The sequence below is a fragment of the Diplotaxodon limnothrissa genome, linkage group LG4 (genome assembly GCF_057381915.1).
Source record: "Diplotaxodon limnothrissa isolate DT_005_m linkage group LG4, D_limnothrissa_male_GT1.1, whole genome shotgun sequence".
Taxonomy (NCBI): Eukaryota; Metazoa; Chordata; class Actinopteri; order Cichliformes; family Cichlidae; genus Diplotaxodon; species Diplotaxodon limnothrissa.
Window position 1 is genome coordinate 9,686,180 of NC_140599.1, and position 21,571 is coordinate 9,707,750.

Genomic DNA, 21,571 nt, shown 5'->3' on the forward strand with positions numbered 1-21,571 from the left:
AGTGGCAAATATTATCATGTACCTACTATGAAGCAGCTTAGTTGTCATCGTGCCACCCTTTCCCTCACCCTCTTCTCTGTCTCTCTGTTTACCCCCGGCTTGTTTTTCTCCAGTTCTCCTGCCATCACCACCAGCTCTGTTTATTTCGGTAAAAGCGTAGGAGTTGGGGAGAGAGTGAGCTAATACCCCGGTCTTATTAACTGGTAGAAAAAACGGTGGGTGGGTGGGTGGGTGTGGGGTGATAGTAAGGGAAGGGAGGAGAAATTGCGAGGACTAAAAGGGAGGTGGATGGAGACAGAAAAATGAAGGGGTGGGGGGACAGAGATGAGTATAAAAAGCTTTGCCATGAGGAATTAGGAAATGTTCCTGAGGAGAAAGTATTGAGACAGTTTCCATCACTCCATAATTTTCCTTCAAGGTAAGTAAATTACAGCAAATGATCTCTTAAAACTCTTTGCAGGTGAAAAGTAGGAGAAGTTTTGAGTTTTGGACACAATCAGGCAAACGTAGCTTTTATTTTGTGACTATTTTTATAGTACTTTACTTTTTTTTTTTTTTCAATTATCTGCCAATGAAAATACGGTAGAAAAGTAGGCCTGTGGCCCTCCTCTTTTTGTTAAAGAGTTTTTAATGTACACCCTCATCTTGGTTCTTTGGCTTTTTCCAATGATGTGTGCACATTCTGTCTGCAGGGAAGGAAGCTGGGACTTCACTAGGACCCCTATTGAGACTCAGACAGGCATTAAACTCTGTAGACACTCTTGTCAGCACCACACACACACACACACACACACACACACACACACACACACACACACACACACACACACACACACACACACACACACACACACACACTCACTCACTTAGCTATCCTTGCCAGTCTTTGGGAGTCGCTTTTTGAACTTTAGGCCCCAGGCTCGCTGTTTCTGTGCCCACTGTGGGTCTGGCTTACACTGCAGACAAATATGCCTGAGGGGATCATGTGTCAGTGTGTGTGTGTGCTTCTGAATGTATAATGAAAGCTGCTATTGATGGTGAAAAAGAGCGCTGCCGAAACAAGCGCTCCATCCAAATCCCACAAACAGAACGTGGGGATGAAAGCTTTTCTGCAGACATCTGGCACTGCTGTTTATACAGGTGGCACTTACCCTACCTCAGGTCACTCACACTTACACGTTGAGTGTTTACATGTAGACACGTGCGGTGCGAGCGTACACCCCGAGCGACCCTCAACTTCATAATTCCAGTCTGTTCATTCGCTGGCTGTTAAGCAGCTCCTCTCGGCCACAGCTATTCTCTTACGGTTCTTCCTTGCAACCTGAGGTTTCATTGCGTGGTGCAGATTGGCCTCAACCTAAGGCCAGCACAGTGAAAAGACTTTTTGACTCATATCTGTGGTTTTGTGTTTGTTCCATTAAAAAAAAATCTGCAGCACTGTGCCAGCATGCACAGAGATTTTTTTCATATATTGGTTGTTTATCTGCACAAAACCCACAGAAATGTTGTCACTTTTTACCCCAGCTTGAGGTTTTGGTCTGTTTACCCACCCTCAAAATGCAAAAAAGTGTTCTGCATTCTTCCCTTTGCCTTATTTTGTCTCATTTTTTTCTATTTTTTCCCTACTGCCTATCTAACTCTTACTTCAGCACTACCACGACTTACCAAAAATACTTGTCTGCTTTGTTTCCAGCAGGCAGGCAGATAAACAAACCCCAGGATGAGGAGCCTTCTTCGTCTTCTGGCACTCTGTGCTGCAGTCTCTCTCTGCGTCTGCTATGGTATAGATCCTCCCAGACGCCCTCACTTTGCTATCGCTCGGCAGCCATTATTTATTCATAACCTGCAACATAACAAAATGTAATAAGACATTCATCATTTATGATTAACCCGATTCCATGTTTTTCCCGTAGAGTCTCATGAAAGCACAGAATCCACTGAAGGTGACTGAAATGTTGTTTCTCGGTTCTGGAAAAACATGCATGCCATTATAACAAATGTGATGTATTTAATCCTCATTTAGTCTTTACTAACATGCCCTCAGCCCTTGTTTCACCTGATCTGCTGCATGACCGGCATGCCAGATGCTGATTGAAATCAAATTTTCCCACTAGTAAAGTTTTGTGGTTTCAGATTTGTTTGTGCCTCCAAACCGAGCCAACTCATTCATCCCACCACAGAGAGGCAACATATACATCCCATCCAGAGGGAATGGCTTCGGCAGTTACAACTTCAGGAGGTAAAACCTAAAACCATGGGCAGGCATGCAATGCAGAGCACTTTATCTCCTGCATGTTTAAAACCACAAACCCACAGAAAATGCATGCTTGCCATACATATACGGCACTGTGCCTCATTAAGACAAAGCCTAATTGGACCATTAAACATCTACATGTGCTTCAAGAATCCACAGACACAAACACAGAGCCTGGAGTGCAGGATAAAAGAGAATTATTAAATTCATTTCTGTTTAGAGTTCCTCTACTTTTCTTCATTTTGAAAACCTTCTTGTTTTAATTCCCAGGACATTCAAGTCTCCAGCAGAAAGACGCGCAGAGATCTGCGAGGACTACTCCCCCTGCCGCTTCTATGCCTATCACCACGGTGCCCAGCAGGCCTACAACAGATACTTTGGCGCTAGAAGTCAACCACGGCGGCCTGCTGTGACTCGCCGATACTAAGCTGGACCTCACATGCAAAAGTCTCATTATCATCTGGTCCTTTAGTCCACATATCATCAGTTTTTAGATAATTTATGTAATTGTTTTTGTGGGCTCTTTTGGCAAGAAAACTGTTTTTTATATATAAACACCAGAACTTCCAGTCAATGTGGCTCAAATCACACAGCAGCCCATCATTATATTCATGTAGAAATTTACAGCCTGTTTCTTGTGTAATCTCAGGATGACTTTTATCAAGTATCACTGCATGATCTCAGCATTTATGAGCTTTACGGGATATGCTCGAGTGAAGCGTTTGGCTCACTTTCCGCTAACCATTTCTTACAATCTCCACTTACTTATGCTGTCAATAAACAAATATAATGACTTTTAATGGGTTTGGTCTTAATCCTGTTTTTGCAATTTGCTTGCCACATGAGTTTGTGAGAACTTTGGGGATTCTCAGTGTTTTTCAATATATGCCAGATGTTATATGTAATATAACAATATTTGGGAGTGCTTAAGAACCATTAGGAAAGTTAAATACGGCCTTGTGCATAAATATGAGACACATTACAAGAATCAGAATACTTTATTAATCCCCAAGGAAATTATATAAATGTAAGAAGCCCACTTTAACACAAACAGTCTATAAATACTGGAAACCACTTGGTTATTCTAGTGTTTATCACATGGTTTAGAATTCAAATGTAAATCTGGTGAGTGCTTCTATAAAACAAAGTACAGTAATGTAGTGCAGCAGAAGTACATAGTGCAGTAAAATGGGAAGAAATCAAGTACAAGTATCTAAAAAGCTCTACAGAACCTGATTGAATGTGTTGTTACACAACTGACGTGTTGAGGAGTTACATTATGATTTCAGTATGCACTGTCGGTGTCTGGTCTCTTGCAGTCTTGAGAAGAATGTACTGCACATGTGCAGACAGACACAAGGACAGCTCAGCACATGGCAGATGTCAAAATGCTGTAGAAGTAAAATGACAGTTATACTGGGTGTTTGTCTGTCTGTGCTGCCACATGGCCACGAAAGTGTATAATTATAATTGTCCTGAGGGTAAATCCTTGTAGTCTGTCACTGAAACGAGACAAAAGGCACCAGCATTGACCCAGACTGTGAAATTACAACCCATATGCTCTACTACTGTCCGGACCGGTCCAGCTTCGAAATCTCTAGTTAGAAATAGCAACAAAGGGCATCCATGTCACAAAGTGAACTTAAAAGGCTCAGCTTTGAAAATAAAAATGATATGTTTGTGTTACTGGGACGGTATTCAGTAGAGCATTGACATTATGATTTCTAGTACACCATTAAACTACCATGTGATCGCTAACCTTGGAGGTAATCCAGGGTACCACGACTAGATCTCTTAAAACAGCTGTTACAGCTGGAGGCACGATATGGTCCTTACAAAAATGTGCAAGTGGACACAGACAGCCTACAGAGGGTCAAAGGCAAGAAACAACAGATCAATGTCGTCCTTTCTAAACTTGTGACTGGAAAAATGCGAGTTGACCTAAGGAGGACAGAAAGACCTCTGTGACCTTCCTCTGATTAAACTTGATTCTATGGTCCTGAAGCACAAAAAAATCTTAATAACTGAACTTGAAATGACCTGGGAGGGCGGGTTAGTTATCTCTCACCACCTGAAGAAAGCCAAATACCAAGATTTGATCAACAAGGCTCTAGTTCACGAATGGAAAACAGCTGCCATTGTTTCCAAGGATGTGAAAAACAACCACATTGCTGATAAGTTACTGAAGTGCAAGCTGCATTTAATTTTTCAGTTAAATTCAGTCAACTACTATCATTTCTGCAGCAGTCGTGGTGAGTCGTATGACTGAGGAGGACATTGAGTGGATGGATGCAAGTCAGATTTAGGACGTATCTGTCATGCTTCTTTGAAACTAAAAACGTGTTATTCATCAGCTTGTGCAGCTAGTTGTACTATTTGAGTCGTGACTGTACTCAAAAGCTGCAAAACAAATGGGAATTGCAATGTTAAAGATATCGTGCGCTCACAGTCAGCTGTCCTAGTGTGTGGTGAACTCAGTGATCGACTTCTGCACCTATACAAAAGTCTCTCCTCTTTCTCTCTACCTCCTAAGACATGTGGTCTACTTTTGTAACTGTGGTCTCTGTGAGTGTACTTTGTGTGCATGTTTGTAATTATGCATTGCAAGTGTTAGTGGAAACACATTTTCTTTTTCAGTTTTATGTAATAGCAAAGTGACTTGACTCAAATGTCCCCTGTCAAAGCCGTTTTCCTATCCACATCACCTGGTCTGGTGCCAACGCAAGTTTTCCAGGTACAACTTTCCTGAAGGTTCTAGGTAGTGAACTGTTTAGCAAGGTACACCAACAGCTGAACACAGTTAACAAGCCAGCACAGCTGAGACCAGTTAAAGAAGGCTATGTTTGCCTATGTTAAAGCTGGAGGCTAATTTGATGTAGGATTTTTCGTGTTGCAGAGCACATAATTTTGGTGAGCAAACAATGCCAAGTGCTTGCATGCAATAATCTGACAAAACTAACAGTGCATAACATCTGTGTAGGTTCTCAGTGATTCCAGTCATGGTACCCAGCATGTTCAAATCTCAGCAGTTCCTCAGACGCAAACGCTCATTGTGGTTTCACCCTTGACCCCTGGTGAGGACCCATACCTTGTTTTTGGTTTGGTTGCCTTCTTTTTTTCACACCTTAGAACAAAACACAGCCAAGTTGTGATGATGCTATGTGTAGGATGAATATTTATTGAAAGCTTAGTTAAACTGGAGTGGTATATCACCACAAAGAGGAAGACATGCAGAACATTAAAAAAAAAAGCAGTGTGAGAAACATAGACGATGCCTACAGCAGACAGATTGATTTTAACACTTTTTCACTTGACTTTCACCTCTTACAGGTTATGCCACATATTTTTCACACTGCCTCCTAGTGACTGTACAGAGCTACAGCATGTAGATCTGCTCTGCAAAGCTATGATAGCACCAACCCACAACTATAACCCTGGTATATGAGGATCCCCCAACAGTGTGAATGTTCTGCCCACCCTGCTAATATCGTATGACATCAAGAGAGGAGCTGCCGAACCACAGGTAATCCTGCAGTGTCTGCTTGAAACAAAAGATGTTTGATGTGTACCCCACAAAAGATAAGATAAGATAAGATAAGATAGAACTTTATTAATCCCTCGGGTGGGTTCCTCTGGGAAATTCGATTTCCAAAAAAGCACAGCACCGACAGAAGTTACAGAGTTACAGAATATTATATATACACACACACACACACACACACACACACACATATATAAATACAGAGACAATATAAATAAAATATACGAAGGGGATAAATAGAATAAATAGGAATAAAAAATAAAAATACAAGTGAATTGCACATTTCAAGTATTGAGTCTATTGCACCGTTGACTATTTACAAAAGTATTGCACAAAAGGTATTGCACAGTGAGGTGAAGAGGCACTACAGCTTAGTTGTTCCCCCCTCCTTTGTCCTCCTGTTTCCCCTCCCTCTCCCCTCCAGAGAGGAGTTAAACAGTCTGATGGCGTGTGGGACAAAGGAGTTTTTAAGTCTGTTAGTTCTTGTCTTGGGGAGAAGCAACCTGTCACTGAACAGACTCTTCTGGTTGTTAATGGCCGTGTGCAGAGGATGCCTGGCATTGTCCATAATGTCCATCAGTTTCTTTAATGTCCTTTTCTCTGCCACTGTCACCAGAGTGTCCAGCTTCATGCCGACCACAGAGCTAGCCTTCCTGATCAGTTTCTCCAGCCTGGATGAGTCCTTCTTTGCTGTGCTGCTCCCCCAGCACACCACAGCATAGAAAAGTACTCCAGCAACCACTGACTGGTAAAACATCCTCAGGAGCTTCCTGCAGATGTTAAAAGACCTCAGCCTCCTGAGGAAGTACAGTCGGCTTTGTGCTTTTTTATACAGGTGCTCTGTGTTGCATGACCAGTCCAGTTTATTGTCCACCCACAGCCCGAGGTACTTGTACTTGTTGACCACCTCCACCTCCTCCCCCTCTATCTGAACCGGCAGTGGACCTGCTCTAGACCTCCCGAAGTCCACAACCAGTTCCTTAGTCTTTGAGGTGTTGAGTTGCAGGTGGTTTGTGTGACTCCATGCGACAAAGTTCCTCACCAGACTTCTGTACTCTTCTTCCTGATCATCCCAGATACACCCCATGATGGCTGTGTCGTCTGCAAACTTCTGAATGTGGCATAATTCAGAGTTGTAGCAGAAGTCAGAGGTGTACAGGGTGAAGAGAAGAGGGGACAGCACAGTTCCCTGTGGTGCTCCTGTGCTGCTGACCACTGTGTCAGACGTGATGTCCTTCAGCCTGACGTACTGTGGTCTGTCGGTGAGGTAGTCGGAGATCCAAGCGACCAGGCAGGGGTCCACCTCCATCCTGTTCAGTTTTTCCTGAAGCATACAGGGCCGGATGGTATTAAAGGCACTGGAAAAGTCAAGAAACAGGATCCTGACCGTGCCTTTTCCCCCATCCAGGTGTGAGTGGGCTCTGTGTAGGAGGTACAAGATGGCATCCTCCACTCCGACACCCGCCTTGTATGCAAACTGTAGTGGGTCCTGGGCATGTTGTACCTGTGGTCGGAGGAGGTTGAGGAAGAGCCGCTCTAGAGTCTTCATAAGATGTGACGTCAGTGCCACCGGTCGGAAGTCATTCAGCTCATTGGGCCGGTTCTTTTTGGGGACCGGGACGATGCAGGATGTCTTCCATAGGGCGGGCACTCTCCCCAGTCGCAGACTGAGGTTGAAGACTCGTTGTAGCGGCTCCCCAAGTTCAGCAGCACACGCCTTTAGCATCCTAGGACACACCTTGTCTGGGCCTGGTGCCTTTCTGGGGCGAAGCTTCCTCAGTTGTCTCCTGACCTGATCCACTGTGACACTGGGAGATGTTTGGGAGGAGGGGAGGGGGGGAGATGTCTTGCTGCTGAGAGAGGGATTGGAGGAGGGGGGTGTCATGGTGTCAGGAAAGGATTACATTTTAGGAGTGGCATGAGAGTATTAGGCACTTTGCTTGTGGGAAGTCTTGTTTTCATTAAAAATCAAACGACATGTTCCACTCGACATCATGCAGCTTTCCTCTGCTTAACTGTCGAACCACCCACTTGTTGTGGTAAAAATATCTGTGCACATTTAAATGGCCCGTCTACAAAGCTTCAAACAAACATGGTTGTTTCTAAATGTTGCTTTCTCTATGTAGGAAATCACTGTGGTTTGCAATAAAAAGAAAGCCCTCAGATTAAAATAATGCAGCATAATGTGGGACAGTGGTTTTTCCTTTTTAGTGAGTAAGCCATGGTTTTTCTCTGCCTCATGCACTTACTGAACTAAATGTACAAGTGTGTGGGCGCTTTAAAAGTCTGACCTGTCCGAGCTGCTTTCCTGAAAGAGTTCATTAAATTTTATATTACTACCACTACGTATGATGAGATATCGGTGACAGTGATTTCATTTCATTTCATTCTTTCTGTTTTTTGTCTCCTTTTTGTTTGTTTTTTTATTTTAACAGAGATAACTGCAAATTTTGCAAAGATGAGGAAAAGGAAACTGTGATTCTTAACACAAATCTGGTAAGTAGGTCAAATGAAGCTGTAAAATAATGTTGATTGAAAGATCCTTCCAGTGGCATATATTTGTGGCTCCTCACCTATGCTTTAAAACATTGCCCACCTTTTGGACCCCTTATTCTGCAACGCTGTGAGTGTGGATGCCCTTTTCTTTCTTTCTTTTTTTACACATACATATATATATACTTCATTTTTGCAGAGGTGTGTATTTCTGCATCTGTGTGGGTGTGTGATACATGATTCCCTAACCAATCACATATCCATGTCACACAAGGGCTACATCTATAAACCGAGTGTGTTTTTACATATATATGTCTAAGAGAAGGAAAGACGGAGAGAGTGAGTGATACAGCTCGGGCCATTTTCCCTTAAACTGAAGGCTGAAAAAGAAAGAAAAGATGAAGACCGTGGCTATCCTGGCTCTCTGCTTCTTGGTAGTTATCTGTGTCGCTTCGGGTAAGAGCTGTAGCAATATTTGCAATGTAATTTTTTAACCTTAAACCTTTAAACTAAATTAGTTTTTTAAAGTTAGTCTGTTCTTATTTTTCCCCTTCTGTTTGATAGATGCTGCCACCGACCCTCAGACTGCTGGTGACAACCCTGCTGAGGAGGGTATGATTAATATTAGTTTATTCGTCCAGAGTTTAATGGAGAAGGGGTTCGAACTTTCAGGCACTGCATGAGTGAAATGATATACCAAGAATGATGAATGATGAATGACTTTTTGCAAAAAATATTCTATACTCTTGTTTTTTGTTGTTTGTTGTTTTTTCTCTATGACTTTTTTTGTTTTTATGCTATACTGATCTTTAAAAAAAAAAAATTTTTTTTCATAAACAACAGCAGGTTGACAGATGTCTTATGACTGTGATGTGCAGGTTTGTTTGTGGAGAGGGAGCAGGCCTCCACGGTGGTGAGGCAGAAGAGAGCTGCTGGACAGTTATCCTTGGTACAGCTGGAGAGGTATCTCACACCTTATCTACAAACCTTATTGCTGCATGTTTTTAGACATGTTCTTATCTTTAATAGGGTTGGGTTGGATATGGAAAGTTTTCATGAAGGTATGAAACATCATAAGTAACCGTGTGTGTGTCCTCTCTCCTCCATTCAGCCTGAGAGAAGTGTGTGAGGCCAACGTGGCTTGTGAGCACATGATGGACATAAACGGCATCATCGCCGCCTACACTGCCTACTATGGACCAATCCCCTATTAGAGGCTACAGCTGACTGCGCACCAGAGCTGCCTTTTTTCTTGCATTGCCACCTCTGAGCTCGGCTTTTTCTTTGTCTAAAAGTGTGGCAGACGGATCAGACTGGAAGAAACCAAACACCAGCAGGTGGATTTACTTTCTTTCCTAACTGCACCTTCAAGAATATCTCTGTAATTCTGTCATTTTTCTCCGCCTGTAGAGTTGAAACGGAATAAAAATGAATATCATTCTGCTGTGTGTGCTGTTTTCTAAAGCCTTATTTGTTGTATTGGATTAGGAATCATTCACGTAACTCATGAAGCAGATTTGACAAGTTTTAGCCACTAGATGTCCCTATTAGGCTATATTATATGTAAGGCTAATGAACCTTTATCATCTCTATAATATAACATTGCAGTTCTTTTAAGGTATTCAGTTTGCTTTTTTTTTTTAAAGAATACTTTTAGTGAATACAGTTTGCAGTAACTTTAAAAATCACATTTCTCAGACTAAAGTGATCCAGTCCTACTCCTTTATCAAAAGGGTATTCCTACATATCAGTGACCACGGTAAACAGGGCCTGAGAGTGGCTCAGAAATGTGGTTCATGATTTATTTAAACATTTTCACACAAAAGAAAATCGCTGAAACTCTGAAGCTTTTGTGCCATGTGATTCCCCGTCTGTTTGTTTCCTTTGATAGATCTGTGCATTCCCGACATCATCCCGGCAGCACCGGGGTGTCCAGTCGGACGGGTCTATTGTGCATCATGATGTAATTTCTTCCTTTGTATTCCGGTAGTTCGCTTGTTTTCTTCTTGGTGTTTATGTTTGGCTGTGCAGAAAGCAATTGATGACAGAGATAGCACAGTTAACATAGCTGAGACAAGGTGCACAGAATGAGTTGTCTATATGCCACAAATCATAAATAAAACTGAGACAAGCAGAAAAACAAATCATAGACAATGTGTGAATGTGTACGCACGTGAATATGTTTGTGAATGTTCGACTCTGTGGTACCTTCGTTCTGCTTCTGTTTCTTACTTTTTGATCAGTTTCTCTATTAATACAAAGAAAAATCCATCAGGTTGATGCGAGATGAGATGAACCTAAACAGATGTAGATGTATGGTTAGTGATGCCGTACCGTAGTTTTAAAAGTTTTAAAAACCACCACCATGCTGCTTCTTTCTGTTTTGCATTGTTACATTTAGAGGTGTTTAATTACAGCTGACTTATTATTTAACCTGCACAGAGGAGCATTTAGGTATTTTGTTTTTCGAATCAGGTGGCTGACTAAACAAGTTTCCCAACATGTTTGTCTTTGAAACTTAGATCGTAGATTACATTATTGTGTTGTTAAAGTGTTGTTAAAGTGTTGTGTTGTTAAAGAAAAAAAGTTTTTGCAGTTTGCTGGTCTGGAGCTCTGGAGTGGAGATCCCAGCAAATTCCCACCAAGGTCAGAAAGTGCAAAAATGGAACAAACCCATGATCTACATTTCAGTCTCTACAGGCCTCATTTAGCACATTAAATGTTTACAGTTGTGACAGTAGAAGAGGAAAAAGGACTGAACAAATATGACTTGTCTGCATTTTGATTTCGTTTTTATTATGTCATATGTCACTGTTACAGTTCTTTTTTTTAAACAATGTGATATGTAAAACTTTAGACTCGAAAGAGGACATACTTTCTTCTTTCACATGACAGCATAGATATATTTACCACATTTTCATGGGAGCAGTAAAGAAAAAAAAGCAAAAACAAACGTTTCCAGTCATATAGCTACTTCACCGTTTACTGTTGTAAAATGTTTTATTCATTCGATAATAAATAGGTCATCTTTTACTTCCTGTCAGTCCAGAGCAACTTACTGGCAATGTTACTGGCATTTGTTTTCCCTCATTAAGATATGCACATGCCAACAGGACTTTGCAGCAGTGTGTTTATTTTTAAATGAACCAGCTGAGCTACTCAACAAGTCTCACGCATGTTTGACTTTGAAACTGTCGGCGTTTCCTGCTTCCTACAGAGCATTGCATCATTATTTCCTTTAACCTGTTTTTGCTTTTATCTACATTCATTTTGTGCCTTATACTAAAACACTTTTTTTGACCTTTTTTTTCTGAGGTCCATGAGAAGATCAAACAGAATATCTTCAGTATGAGAACATGTCTCTCTGCACATATAAAATACATTTTTAACACATTTTGGTTGTGATTTTTAAATTAAATGTACAGCAGCATAAGATTTGACAATTCTTCTAGTGTGACAGCACAAATAATAAATTCTGCCTCCCTGATACTCAGAAATAAATATCTTAACAACTCTGTAAGCTTCCAAGCAAATATTCGTTATGACTTTGTTGATCCCCTTACTTTGCCTTAAATATCCCTTACACTGTTGTGATTGTTATGAGTCGGCTCTATATTACTGTGGCCCCTAGAGACAAAGCATGTACAAACTCCAAAACACTTACATAACATTTTTGTCATTCTGAAAACCCAACTTACTGGCAAGCTTTTAAAGCCTGAGCTGAGACTCTTGAGCAGCACAACTTGTTCATACCAAAGACATGATGGATGAGTTGCGCTTTGAATGAGAGAACCGTAAACTTATCCAGGCCGTGGCGAATTCATTCCAAACCACAACAGTGCCCTGGTTTAAACCAGGCTGGATCTCATTGGAGAAGGAACTATTCTGATCAAGCGCATCAGAAAGAAAATATTCTCACTCTTCAGTGGTAATTTGGTGTACGTCAGCATTGTTGTTAATGGTCACCTGAGATAAGATGCATAAGATGAGATGGGCCGCACTGTTGTCTCACAGCAAGAAGGTCCCGAGTTCGATTCCACCATCAGGCTGGGGTCTTTCTGTGTGGTGGTTGTATGTTCTCCCCGTGTTTGCTTGGGTTCTCTCCGGGTACTCTGGCTTCCTCACATTTAAACGATTAAATGTTCACTTTTGGGGCCTCTCCAGCCTGATACAGAACCCCCTAGCAGGGGGATACATAGCTGAACTGCTTATAGAGTCCAGAATCTGAGCAAATTAAAAGTGAAATCCGAAGCACATGTGCTTTATCCGCATAATAATTAATAGACTGACATGTTGCATTTAATTGTTAGAAACAAAAAGAACAAGGCTAGCTCATTTCCACGTGCGCTGTTTTTGTGCTGAGCTAATTAGTGGCTACAAATTAACGCAATATATTTAATAGTTAATGGTTGCTTACTGGGGGCAGGGGCCTGGGAGGAGTTGACAGTATGGTCGGGGTCTGGGACGCTGGGCCATCCCTGCGGCTGCTGGGCCGGGGGCAGTCTGCTTGCCTCCACCCCAGGGAAAAGGGTAACATCTCCTGGGTCAGGGGGCTGATTGCCCCCCTGAGGGCGGTGATACCTGGACCTGGGAGTATAGAGTACGTTTGGAGAGTGTGAATGGGTGTTCATTACTGTTTCTCTCCACATTGGGCGAGTGCTGAGTATTTGTATTTGTTTGCATGAGGGTGGGAATGTAAGCTTGTGTCTGGTGTGTGTGTCCGGTTGACTCTCCACCTCCTCCTCTCTGGGAACATCTCAGGCCCCCCCCAGGTGTGGAGGGCTGTCTCCACCCACGACACTCCCTGCCGGTGGCTGATGCCTTTAGCCGTCGGTGCCTTGGTGGTTGATGTCCGGGACTGGGCGCTCAGGTATGTACCCGGCTCACTCCCAGCAGCTGCTTGGCAGGGCCAGGTCAGGCCCCTTCCGGGGGGTGGGGTTCCCTCGGACCTCTGGAACCTGTGCTCAATCTGCTCTGGCGCAACTGGCTGCGGGCTCGTCACCGCAGCCCCCTGTGGCTTCTGCACCGTAGCTCCTAGGTGACCTCACATCTGGAGCTCTCCTCAGCTCGTTGCCTCTCCGGTGGTCCTCTTTGGGCTTTCACACTCTGGTGGGCCTCTGGATGTCTGGGCCTGGGTCCATGCCTGCTTCATGCTTTGGGGGGCAGGGCTATGTCTCCCCACACCCTCTAACAGATCGTTACATGGATAAACCTTTTGAACTCAAGCTTGCTCACAGACAAACTATATCTTCCTTGGCTGCTACCTTAAAGCATATCGTTCACTGTCAGTCTTGCGTGCTGCTCGACAATTTAATATTTAGTATTTAGTGTTACTTACACGTATCTAGGTTGTTGTCTTTGATCTCTGTATTGTGTTGTTCTCTTGTTGTTTGTTTTCTTTTTTCTCCTTGTAACAGGTGATCCAATGGATTTTCTCAGTGTCTTGTCTTACTGTCCTCCTTCACCTCTATTTTTAATTTTCCCTTTCTTTCTTTCTGTCTTTCTTTCTGTCTAATTGTCTGTCCAATTTGTAATTAAATTAAATTAAATAGATCCAATCAAGTGGACCAATATGGCATTACCATATCTTCTCCACTTGAAAAAATTAATCCGTTGGGCATCCTTCGTGGCCTTCAGACAACAATTCTGATTGGTAAATGGCCTGTATTTGTATAGTGCTTTTCTAGTCCCTAAGGACCCCAAAGCGCTTTACACAACCAGTCATCCACCCATTCACACACTGGTGATGGCAAGCTACATTGTAGCCACAGCCACCCTGGGGCGCACTGACAGAGGCGAGGCTGCCGGACACTGGCGCCACCGGGCCCTCTGACCACCACCAGTAAGCAACGGGTGAAGTGTCTTGCCCAAGGACACAACGACCGAGACTGTCCAAGCCGGGGCTCAAACCGGCAACCTTCCGATTACAAGGCGAACTCGTGAACTCCCAACTCTTGAGCCACGATCGCCCCATTGTTAAAGTACAGGCAAAAAAAAAAAAAAGAGTTAATAATTGTTCATTATTTATCTGGTTGTTCAGTGATGACACGACGAATCCTACTTCCGGGCCTAAAGTAGTCTGCGTTTAATATGGCTTTTGTGTTGTTAACGTGCTTAATGTTATGTATTTTCTTCTATTTGATCTCAAAAAGCTCCTAAAACAGTCAGTGATCACTGTTGACCTCCCTCGGCTTTTATTACCGCTAATCATTTATTTAAGCTCAGTTTTTAAAACCTTAGGATGTAACTACAGCTCAGCCCATGCAGCAGTATATGAATGACTAACCTCGTATTGTGGATGGATTATCTCAGTTGTTCTCCTGGCTGGAGTTTGGTCCTTTTACAGCATCCTGCCATGCGATTACATTTGTTCCTGACCACCGAGAACACTCACGTTAACTTTTATCGAGTGGGAAAAAAAGTTAGCTTGCTTATATTATGCTAACATAGCTGTGTCGCTAGCAGTCACGTAGCACATCATTATATACCAGCTAGCCAAACTTCAGTAACCCTACAAACGTCACTGCTGTTTAGTTTTCTGTCTTCATTTATGTTGGAAGTGATAACAGAGCTGTACGTTTTAATTTGTTTCCAAACCGCCGCAGTCAGGACATACTATATTGTATTTAGATAGAAGCTAGCGAGCTAACTCCCTGCTAACTTCTAACTCCGTTAAATATCATAAATTCCGTTTTCATGGATGCCTGGATGTTAAACTCAATTATTACACCTGGTAGAGCAGAACGCTGATCATTTTATTAAAGATGAAAGACTTTAGACAGTTTTTCAACTCTCAGTAATGCCATAGTGATCGTTTGATATATGGACCTGCAGCAGAGTTTAGGTCCAGACACGGCTAGTGACGTCAGACTGAACAATCGGATTGTTGTGCATTGTTTTTATTTATTCATTAATAAATAGGTTATCTTCTACTTTCAGTCCACAACTGACAATTTTACTGGCAACTGTTTACCCCTTTGCGATAACAGAAACATCCAGGAATTATGCCTTGTGCACACCCCATAGAAGCCTTTAGGCATGAAATAAATACCTCCTGTCTGCCTAATTTGCATAGTTAGTTTCTATATTTAGAACTGAATTAAAGAGGCCAAGGGCTTGGCAGCATAAAGCAGTGCACTGTGTTTGTTTTACATGTGGCTGGCTGAGTTTCATAACCTGTTTTACTATGAATTTTAACTCTTTGATTGCTTTGTTATTCCATTTTAATCTGTTGTTTCATCAAGAAGCATTTTACAGGTTACCCTGACATAAAACGTCACATTGCATGAGTTAGAGCTAAAAACAAAAACAAAACACAAAATAAAAAGTTAAAAATGCTTCTTTTTTCTAAGGTCCGTGAGAATATGGAAAAGCAAAAAACTTCCATCCATCCATCCATCTTCATCCGCTTTATCCGAGGCCGGGTCGCGGGGGCAGCAGCCTAAGCAAAGAGGCCCAGACCTCTCTCTCCCCAGCCACCTCCTCCAGCTTATCCGGGGGAATACCAAGGCGTTCCCAGGCCAGCCGAGAGATATAATCTCTCCAGCGTGTCCTGGGTCTGCCCCGGGGCCTCCTCCTGGTGGGACATGCCTGGAACACCTCACCCAGGAGGCGCCCAGGGGGCATCCTTGTCAGATGCCCGAACCACCTCAGCTGGCTCTTTTCGATGTGGAGCAGCAGCTGCTCTACTCCGAGCCCCTCCCGGATGGCCGAACTTCTCACCCTATCTCTAAGGGAGAGGCCAGCCACCCTTCGGAGGAAGCTCATTTCTGCCGCTTGTATCCGCGATCTCGTTCTTTCGGTCACTACCCACAGCTCGTGGCCATAGGTGAGGGTAGGGACGTAGATCGACCGGTAAATTGAGAGCTTCGCTTTTACACTCAGCTCCCTCTTCACCACGCCAGACCGGTGCAGCGTCCGCATTACTGCAGCTGCAGCCCCAATCCGTCTGTCGATCTCTGGCTCCCTTCTCCCATCACTCGCGAACAAGACCCCAAGATACTTGAATTCCTCCACTTGGGGCAGGAACTCATCCCCGACCCGGAGTGGGCACTCCACCCTTTTCCGGCTGAGAACCATGGCCTCAGATTTGGAGGTGCTGATCCTCATTCCCGCTGCTTCACACTCGGCTGCGAACCGTTCCAGTGCGAGCTGGAGGCCCTCACCCGATGAAGCCAACAGAACCACATCATCTGCAAAAAGCAGAGATGAGATTCTGAGGCCACCAAAGCGAAAGCCCTCCGCCACTTGGCTGCGCCTAGAAATCCTGTCCATAAAAATTATGAACAGAACCGGAGACAAAGGGCAGCCCTGGCGGAGCCCATCACCCACCGGGAACGAGTCCGACTTATTGCCGGCAATGCGAACCAAGCTCTTGCAACGGTTGTATAGGGATCGAATGGCCCGTAGCAATGGGCCAGACACCCCATACTCCCGCAACACCTCCCACAGGACACCCCGAGGGACACGGTCGAATGCCTTCTCCAAGTCCACAAAACACATGTAGACTGGTTGGGCAAACTCCCATGCACCCTCAAGTATCCTCGAGAGGATAAAGAGCTGGTCCAGTGTTCCGCGACCAGGACGAAAACCGCATTGTTCCTCCTGTGTCCGAGGTTCGACTAGCGGACGGACTCTCCTTTCCAGCACCCTGGCATAGACTTTCCCAGGGAGGCTGAGGAGTGTGATCCCCCTGTAGTTGGAACACACCCTCCGGTCCCCCTTCTTAAAGATGGGGACCACCACCCCGGTCTGCCAGTCCACAGGTACTGCCCCTGATCTCCACGCAACATTGCAGAGGTGTGTCAACCAAGACAGCCCTACAACGTCCAGAGCCTTCAGGAACTCGGGGCGGACCTCATCAACACCAGGGGCTCTGCCACCAAGGAGTTGTTTAACTGCCTCAGTGACCTCGCCCCCGGAAATTGGCGGGTCATTCCCCTCATCCCCAGACTCTGCTTCCTCCTTGGAAGACGTGTCAGTGGGATTAAGGAGGTCCTCGAAGTATTCCTTCCACCGCCTGACAATTTTCTCAGTCGACGTCAGCAGCGCTCCGCCAGCACTATACACAGTGCAGGTAGAGCACCGCTTTCCCCTCCTGAGACGCCTGACGGTTTGCCAGAATCTCTTCGAGGCAGTCCGAAAGTCTTTTTCCATGGCCTCCCCGAACTCCTCCCACACCCGAGTTTTTGCTTCAGCCACTGACCGAGCCGCATTCTGCTTGGCCTGTCGATACCTGTCGGCTGCCTCCGGAGTCCCACAGGTTAACCAAGCCCGATAGGACTCCTTCTTCAGCCTGGTGGATCCCTTCACCTCTGGTGTCCACCATTTGGTTCGGGGATTACCACCACGGCAGGCACCAACCACCTTGTGGCCGCAGCTCAATGCAGCAGCTTCGGCAATGGAGACGCTGAACATGGTCCATTCGGCCTCAATGTCCCCAGTCTCCCTCGGAATGCTGTTGAAGCTCTGCCGGAGGTGTGCGTTGAAGATCTCGCGGACCGGGGCCTCTGCTAGACGTTCCCAGCACACCCTCACTACGCGTTTAGGTGCACCAGGTCTGTCCAGCGTCCTCCCCCGCCACCTGATCCAACTCACCACCAGGTGGTGATCAGTTGACAGCTCAGCCCCTCTCTTTACCCGAGTGTCCAGAACATATGGTCGCAGGTCTGGTGATACGATTACAAAATCGATCATCGACCTACGGCCTAGAGCGTCCTGGTGCCACGTGCACTTATGGACACTCTTATGTTCGAACAGGGTGTTCGTTATGGCCAAACTGTGATTAGCACAGAAGTCCAATAACAAAACACCGCTCGGGTTCAGATCAGGGAGGCCGTTCCTCCCAATCACGCCCCTCCAGGTCTCGCTGTCGTTACCCACGTGAGCATTGAAGTCTCCCAGCAGGACAACAGAGTCTCCAGGTCAGGTGGAGCACCTTCCAGCACCCCCCCAGGGACTCTAAGAAGGCTGGGTACTCTGAACTGCCACTCGGCGCATAAGCACAGATGACAGTCAGGACCCGTTCCCCGACCCTAAGGCGCAGGGAACAAACCCTCTCGTCCACCGGGAAAAACCCCAACGTACCGGCAGCAAGCCGAGGGGATATTAGAATACCCACCCCAGCCCGCCGCCTCTCACCAGGGGCAACTCCAGACTGAGACAGAGTCCAGCCCCTCTCCAGGAGACTGGTTCCAGAGCCCAAGCCATGCGTAGAGGTGAGCCCGACTATATCTAGCCGGTACCTCTCAACCTCACGCACTAACTCAGGCTCCTTCCCCACCAGAGAGGTGACATTCCATGTCCCTATTGCCAGTTTTGGCAGCCGGGGGTCAGTCCGCCAGGGCCTCCGCTCCTGGCCGCCACCCGGCACACAATGCACCCAACCCCTATGGCGCCTCCTGCGGGTGGTGGGCCTGCGGGAGGATGGGCCCATGTCTCCCCTTCGGGCTGTGCCCGGCCGGGCCTCATGGACTAAGGCCCGGCCACCAGACGTTTGCCCTCGGGCACCCTCCCCGGGCCTGGCTCCAGGGCGGGGCCCCGGTAACCCTATCCCGGGCAGGGTAAACTGTTCCCTCGATATCCTTTTCATAAGGGTCTTCTGAATCGCTCTTTGTCTGGTCCCTCACCCAGGACCAATTTGCCATGGGAGACCCTACCAGGGGGCAAAAGCCCCCAGACAACATAGCCCCTGGGATCCCTGGGACACACAAACCCCTCCACCACGATAAGGTAGCGATTCAAGGAGGAGAAAACAAAACAAACTTTTTAAAACAAAAAACTTTAAAAATGAAAACATCTCACTCTAGAAGTCTTTTAGCAAGGCGATAAGAATCATAAAGTCAGCCTGCCGGGCATCCCACCTCTAACCCAAAGGGTCAAAACTTATGTTCGCATTCTCCATAAAAATGCTCATACTGATTGAGCAATGTTGTGCAAGCATAATTTATTTTGTTTTTTTCATTAAGGACGGGAAAAGAATTCTGACATTCCTGCACCTCTCTGTGAAGTGACTCTGCAGAGGGAGACAATCATACTGTTGATTTTACCGTGCACTCTTCTGCCAAATAAGAATTAAGATATTGTTTTGGAAATAGCAAGTGAAAGTTGTTGTTGCACAAAAGGGAGCTTTCCTCGTTTAAAGCAACTTATAAATATGTAATACTGTATAATCTTTCCATAACGACTCCACTTTTTTTAAATGTTCTTTCTTTCTTGATTGTTTTGTTTGACTAGTTTCTATTTTTCCAGTAAGTACTGCCTCACTACTCCCTTTTCTTGCCTTCCAGTATAACATGTTTGTCACTTGGCCCGCCCCGTTACATCACCACCAATAGTTTAAAAAGGCACTCTGGAGTTCAGACACTATCAAGCTGCACAACTTGTTCACACCAAAGAAATGATGGATCACCCAACCTTTGAACGAGAGAACCAAGAGCGTGTGCAGGCGGTGGAGAGTTCATTCCATCAAGCAGGGAAGCCCTTGTCCAAGCCGGGCCGGATTCTAATCGGAGAGGGAACTGTGTTTAAGCAGGGTCGCAAGAAGATACAGCAGAAAATCCTCTTCCTCTTCACTGATATTCTGGTGTACGGCAGCATTGTTGTGCCTGGTCGCTGGTACAAAAAGCAGAAGATCATCCCTTTAGGTGAGACATTCATCTGCGTTTCCTGCAGCTAACCTACTGTGAGAAGATTAATGTGAAACTGCCAAAAAACAATTTTATGACTGAAGAGAAAGAAATATAGACAAAAGCTTCAAGAAGAGCCAACACTATTGAATACTGTTCATAATATGACTGGCAAGTAGAAAATAGCAAGTGTGCTGTGCTAATTTAACTTCATATGTTCAGCTTTCTGCTCATACCATTTTATCCATGTAATTTTTATGTTGTTATCAAATTCACTATGATTTTAGAGGACATTGAGCTGGAAGACCTGGAGGACAGTGACATATTCAAGCATCAGTGGCTGATCCGAACACCGAGCAAGTCTTTTTTTGTGTCCGCCCCTTCATACGAGGAGAAGAAGGCCTGGATAGAGCACATCAATGAATGCCGGTCCAGCCTAATGCAGGGCACCAGCTGCAAACCTTCCAAGAAGTTTGCTGTTTCCTGGATTCCTGATCCGGCTGCTTGCAAATGCATGCGGTGCCTCTCTACAAAGTTTAGTGGGGTCAATCGTCGACACCACTGCAGGAATTGCGGCTTCTTGGTCTGCAATTCATGCTCCAAGCAACGTGCCGTTATCGATCACATCCACCCCACTAAAAAGCTGAGGATCTGCAGTTTCTGCTACAAGAATATTAATGAAGAGAAGTTTCGCGACAGGGGAGACAGCGCCGGGAAAAGCAGCTCAGAGGAGGAAGAGTTTTGTCCTTCTGGTGAGGAAAATGAGAAAGTGGAGGAAGGAGAGATAGGGATCTATTCTCCCAGCAACTGGCTGGACACCAAAAACGGGACTTGGGAACGACTGAGCATTTATGATTACCCAAAGTCAATACCATCACAGTAGCCAATAAACTGCAACAAAGACGCTTTTGAATGGATTCAGATTACACAAAGTTGATTTTCTTACATGAAGTTACATAAATGTAAAGATAAATGTGACGACGTATTATTTGTTTGTGTCTATTTGTGTTTTAATCTTAGGCTGTACACGCAACAATTTGCACTGTAAATAACAAATCAGGAGTGAGTCGAAAAAATAATTTTAAAAAGACAAGAATATATCATCTTTGTACATATTCAGTGCCATTAACCATGCTAGTTAAATGAATAATGCTCCATCTGCCTGTCACTTTGCTGCTGGAACAGCTGAATTTCACAATAAAGGATATTTCTATTCCAAAAAGCACTGTCTTCTCCCTGTGCATGTGACTCTGAATGCACGTTTCTTTGTTTGAATGCATGTAAAGTATTTGCATCCAGTATCTGCTCTTTTGCTGCTCCTTAACCTCAACAATAAAGTGCAGATAATCAATTTGTGAGAGATGTTATTACAACACTGAAATCTCTCATCATTTAGTAATAAGTCCTCTGTTTAGCCCTCAGAGTCTTATTGGAGCATATTACAGTGTTTTCTTTTACTTCTGTGACTTTTTGGGGTTTTTATTGTGCAAGTCAAGGTCAGTGAAGTAACCGTATATAGTTCCTCACCCACAGTATACATTTTTCCAATAAGCATGTATATAAAAACCATTCGGGAAAACACATAGAACCTTTACAGCACCATTGATTTATCATCATTTTTCTTCTCACTGGCATTTTTCATAAATATAACATACA

The 21,571-nt window shown here is 44.6% G+C and overlaps 3 protein-coding genes across 3 annotated transcripts; all 3 read left to right on the top strand.

The window, feature by feature from the left end:
* Nucleotides 1-366: 366 nt before the first annotated feature.
* Nucleotides 367-2,924, top strand: mgp (matrix Gla protein). The gene is made up of 5 exons (XM_085352095.1): nucleotides 367-418; nucleotides 1,697-1,781; nucleotides 1,914-1,943; nucleotides 2,134-2,239; nucleotides 2,525-2,924. The coding sequence occupies exons 2-5, from the start codon at nucleotides 1,721-1,723 to the stop codon at nucleotides 2,679-2,681; spliced, it is 354 nt and encodes a 117-aa protein (XP_085208221.1). The 5' UTR covers nucleotides 367-418; nucleotides 1,697-1,720; the 3' UTR covers nucleotides 2,682-2,924.
* A 5,762-nt stretch (nucleotides 2,925-8,686) lies between these two features.
* Nucleotides 8,687-9,502, top strand: bglap (bone gamma-carboxyglutamate (gla) protein). The gene is made up of 4 exons (XM_085352096.1): nucleotides 8,687-8,744; nucleotides 8,853-8,900; nucleotides 9,167-9,251; nucleotides 9,400-9,502. The coding sequence occupies exons 1-4, from the start codon at nucleotides 8,687-8,689 to the stop codon at nucleotides 9,500-9,502; spliced, it is 294 nt and encodes a 97-aa protein (XP_085208222.1).
* A 10,184-nt stretch (nucleotides 9,503-19,686) lies between these two features.
* Nucleotides 19,687-20,798, top strand: LOC146633267 (pleckstrin homology domain-containing family F member 2-like). Its single transcript, XM_085352097.1, has 2 exons — nucleotides 19,687-19,933; nucleotides 20,203-20,798. The coding sequence occupies exons 1-2, from the start codon at nucleotides 19,687-19,689 to the stop codon at nucleotides 20,796-20,798; spliced, it is 843 nt and encodes a 280-aa protein (XP_085208223.1).
* The last annotated feature ends 773 nt before the right edge of the window (nucleotides 20,799-21,571 follow it).

Bases quoted from the DNA above. Each gene is read 5' to 3' on its own strand.
- bglap (XM_085352096.1), top strand. From the start codon at position 8,687: ATGAAGACCGTGGCTATCCTGGCTCTCTGCTTCTTGGTAGTTATCTGT. The intron at 8,745-8,852 runs GTAAGAGCTGTA...TCTGTTTGATAG, and splicing joins AGTTATCTGTGTCGCTTCGG to ATGCTGCCACCGACCCTCAG. The intron at 9,252-9,399 runs GTATCTCACACC...TCCTCCATTCAG, and splicing joins TCCTTGGTACAGCTGGAGAG to CCTGAGAGAAGTGTGTGAGG.
- mgp (XM_085352095.1), top strand. From the start codon at position 1,721: ATGAGGAGCCTTCTTCGTCTTCTGGCACTCTGTGCTGCAGTCTCTCTC. The intron at 1,944-2,133 runs GTGACTGAAATG...TTGTGGTTTCAG, and splicing joins AAGCACAGAATCCACTGAAG to ATTTGTTTGTGCCTCCAAAC. The intron at 2,240-2,524 runs GTAAAACCTAAA...TTTAATTCCCAG, and splicing joins GGCAGTTACAACTTCAGGAG to GACATTCAAGTCTCCAGCAG.
- LOC146633267 (XM_085352097.1), top strand. From the start codon at position 19,687: ATGATGGATCACCCAACCTTTGAACGAGAGAACCAAGAGCGTGTGCAG. The intron at 19,934-20,202 runs GTGAGACATTCA...CTATGATTTTAG, and splicing joins GCAGAAGATCATCCCTTTAG to AGGACATTGAGCTGGAAGAC.